The following is a 606-nucleotide window of genomic DNA, read 5'->3' as shown; positions in this document are numbered from 1 at the left end:
ATAATTAATTTGATTTAATTTAATTAATTTTATTTATTTATTAATTATATTTATTTTCATTGTAAGGTATTTTAATGTAATTAATAATCAATAATTATTATTTTATTTTAATTTTAATTTTATTTAATTAGTATTCAATAATTATAATAATTTTAATTTTTTAATTAATAATGAATAAATATTTTAATTTAATTTATGTATTGATTGTTTTTATTTTATTGTAAGGTATTTTAATTTAATAAATAATCAATAATTGTTTTAATTATAACTAGGATCCATGGCCCGTCCTTCGTACGGGCAAGATACTGTAGTGTAAATATAGGTCTGTGGACACGTCACGTGCAATCTTTGTTGCGAGGTCCCGGATATGCTGAATGAATTCGAATCTTGTTCTTCGCGCTTGTTTCGATCGAAATCGACACACTCCCCGTGTAGCGCTTGCTGCAGAAAACGTGTAGGTTGGATTCGCTGCAAATGCAATCAGAATTTGGAGAGAAACGCAAGCGATAGAAGAGTAAGTTTCGTCGGCAAGAGATATTCGATCGCTCGAAGCTTTGCGAAGGACGGCGATGCATAGGGTCGACACGGGACCGGTGCGGGCGTGTG

The 606-nt window shown here is 31.4% G+C and overlaps 1 protein-coding gene across 1 annotated transcript in view; it reads right to left on the bottom strand.

Annotated features, from left to right (window-relative positions):
• Positions 1–351: 351 nt before the first annotated feature.
• LOC134188310 (uncharacterized) overlaps positions 352–606 on the bottom strand; it is a gene marked incomplete at both ends in the record, with an annotated part of 2169 nt that continues 1914 nt past the window's right edge. The window contains one exon of the mRNA XM_062656506.1: positions 352–402. Within this exon, the coding sequence (XP_062512490.1) occupies positions 352–402 (51 nt within the window). The remainder of the gene's footprint in view (positions 403–606) is intronic.

The sequence above is a fragment of the Corticium candelabrum genome, chromosome 12 (assembly GCF_963422355.1).
Source record: "Corticium candelabrum chromosome 12, ooCorCand1.1, whole genome shotgun sequence".
Taxonomy (NCBI): Eukaryota; Metazoa; Porifera; class Homoscleromorpha; order Homosclerophorida; family Plakinidae; genus Corticium; species Corticium candelabrum.
The sequence above is the reverse complement of the archived record's forward strand: the minus strand, read 5'-3'. Positions and strand labels throughout refer to the sequence as shown.